At 34.5% G+C, this 2,760-nt stretch overlaps 1 protein-coding gene across 2 annotated transcripts in view; it reads right to left on the bottom strand.

The window, feature by feature from the left end:
- memo1 (mediator of cell motility 1) overlaps positions 1 to 1,492 on the bottom strand; it is a 9,237-nt gene extending 7,745 nt beyond the window's left edge. The window contains exons 1-2 of one of the 2 annotated variants that reach the window (XM_014005945.1): positions 1,266 to 1,492; positions 1,072 to 1,170 (exon numbers count right to left, since the gene is read on the bottom strand). In XM_014005945.1, the coding sequence (XP_013861399.1) occupies positions 1,072 to 1,132 (61 nt within the window). In that variant the 5' untranslated portion in view covers positions 1,133 to 1,170; positions 1,266 to 1,492. Of the gene's footprint in view, positions 1 to 1,071 lie in introns of both variants that reach the window. The other variant, XM_014005944.1, reaches the window with a different exon arrangement.
- Positions 1,493 to 2,760: the final 1,268 nt, after the last annotated feature.

Genomic DNA, 2,760 nt, shown 5'->3' with positions numbered 1-2,760 from the left:
ATTCTAGACAGTTTATCAGCTAAAAAAGTTAATTTTGGGGTAAGTTACTCTTTGAGTACAATAACAAAGTAATTGTACTTTGTTACATTACAACTCTGACAGTAAATAGATCTAACATTTTTTGTCACTGTCACGTAAACTGCACATTTAGCAAACGAAGCTTTGTTTGTGTCTCTTAGGATATACTGTAATAATATTGAGATCTGATCAAAATAATGATTTATTAACCAATAATTTAATGCCTGAACTGTATATAAGATCATGTTACGCTACCATCTGGTTCAGRTTAAGATTCCTAGTTTCATAAACTAAAAAGAAGCTTCTAAATTATTTTGTTTAACATGAGCTAAATAAATACTGTCATGCATGTCATTAGTAGCAAACATCTGGTTTGACATCTGGTTACTCTGCTTTAGATTTTTAGGCTTGTACAGAAACATCTAAACACCTTGTGGTTAAAAAAAGAAAGAAAAGAAAAGAAAAAGCTTTGTGACCTGGGGGAAGGGTTACATGAAACTCTTTAACAGTTCTTCCCAGTTCTTTGTTTTAACGGCAGCGAAATCAAGATGCGTCAGAACCCAACCAGACCACAGCAATAACACTTTAAATTGTATTTAAAAAGGTTAATGACTTGAGTAATGTCAGTTAGCATGTAGGCCATGAAGTTCTCCAATTACCCTGCTTTAGCTTCGGCTAACTTAACAATTTATCAAAATAAGCCTCTATATTACATCCAAGTGCGTTTTGAGACTCTTTAAATTATGAGTTAGCTTATGTGTTTTTCACGGGATGACACAGATCCATTAGCAAGAAAAAAAAATGTTAGCTGAGCTAGCTGACTTTTTTTTTTAATTATCTGGATTAGCATTATCTAACGCTCGCCATCACCGCCTGCTCAGACAAAAACCACGAAGAAATCCGTCATAACATCGAGATTCTTGAGGTTATCCACAACGAAGATACAAGTCAAACCCGATAATACCCGCTGACATGAAAAGAAAAACAACCTAAACAACAAAAAAACACAACTGCTAGTCTGTTAGCATGTATGTGCTAACGTGGATAGTTTACCCGAAGCGGAGTACCAGCTCCCGGCGTGACTTGCTTCTCTGCACACCACTCGATTTGACATCTTGGTTCCCAAGCCGCCTATCTTGATATACTTGACTTCTGTAAAGCAGTGAAGTAAAATAAAAAAAATATATGCTCAATCAGGCGTTAGCTGGCAGATGTAGGATGAAACAACGCCTGCTGCTAGCTAACGCTTGGAGAAACAAAGGGCAGTTCGGCTCTGGGTTGGGATAGCTCGGTCCGCTGGCCCCTGTGTTGTTACCGGTTATTCAGTGAAGTCAGCTTGTTCGACAGTCTGACGATAATACTCTGTAAACCGTAAAGGCACAAGTTACAAAACCCGAAAACTGTGCCAATACCGACCAATAACGATACCGATATGGTAGCTCTGAGCTGTCACAGTCGGCATTAAGGATTACTGACTTMTATCGCGAGCCAGGTAAGGGGCGTCGCTAAAACTGTTGTCAAAGTGACGTTAAGCGTTTTGATTGGTTGTTTGGGTTTTTAACAAACACATGATTGGTGGTAATTCTAAGAAGGCGGAGCCATCATTGAAACGATTGTTTGGCTAGAAATAGCATGTAGTGAGTGGCCCTGCAGGTGATTGGAGGTTTATTACAATTATTTTAGCAAACAAATATATATTTAGCAGTGTTGTATGAGTAAAAGTACAAGTATCTTACCAAAAAATTACTTTGTAAAAGTTAAAATCTCCTTTAGGAATATTACTTGAGTAAAAGTCTGAAATTTTTTGTACTTATTAAAAGTAAAAGTATTTATTTAAAACGAGCAGTTAGATTTTACGTAATGATATTTATTAGGAGGTGACCTCCCTCCAAAAAATTGCAGAAATGACTATATAGTATTAAAATAATTAATTTATGTTAAATTTAGGATGCACTAACTGTTTCAGTTTGTATACACATATTAAGGGTGTCCAAAACTTTCCCCAAAATGAAAATCTATTAAAGTGCTGCGGTCCAAATGCAATAATATGATTCATGAAATACAAATACTTCTTAAGTACAGTCTTTTTATTTTTACTGATTATGTCCTGCTGAAGATGATTTGTTTGTGTACAAACTAATACGCTATCAGAGTTTTATATATTTATACTTCTCATTCAACAACAATTAAATTCACTCTATCTAGGAGGCGCAATTTATATGGATAATATTTATTTTTTTACAATAACAAGCTGGAATGAAAACAAGCAAAAAAAGAAACAAAATTAACAACTTTCTACTTCTTGCCTTTTTTAATGCAAAGAGTAGAAAGTACAGATAATTGTGTGAAAATGTAAGAAGTAAAAAGTAGGTAAAAAAATAATTACTCAAGTAAAGTACAGATACCGCAAATTATATTTAAGTACAGCAACAAAGTATTTGTACTTAGTTACTTTACAACTCTGATATTAAGGAAACTAAATGATCAAATAGTTCAGTTATTGAGTGAAAAAAAACAGATGCTTTTTTAACTATAAACACACAAGTCCGGCATTATCTAACACTCATATCATCACTATCATTACAGTTCAGAAACATGTTTTTAAAAAACCTGTTCATGTTTCCTAGAGAACAAAAGATTTTCAATTTTTGAGAAGAGTTGTGTGAAGAGTGAGGTTTAAAAGTCATGTCGTTCCCCTTTTAATCCGGAGGGTGGCGGTAGCGCATTTAATACATTTGTAGA

Source organism: Austrofundulus limnaeus, unplaced genomic scaffold, assembly GCF_001266775.1.
Source record: "Austrofundulus limnaeus strain Quisiro unplaced genomic scaffold, Austrofundulus_limnaeus-1.0 Scaffold33, whole genome shotgun sequence".
Classification (NCBI taxonomy): Eukaryota; Metazoa; Chordata; class Actinopteri; order Cyprinodontiformes; family Rivulidae; genus Austrofundulus; species Austrofundulus limnaeus.
Note: the sequence above shows the minus strand (reverse complement) of the source record. Positions and strands in the feature narration are given on the sequence as shown.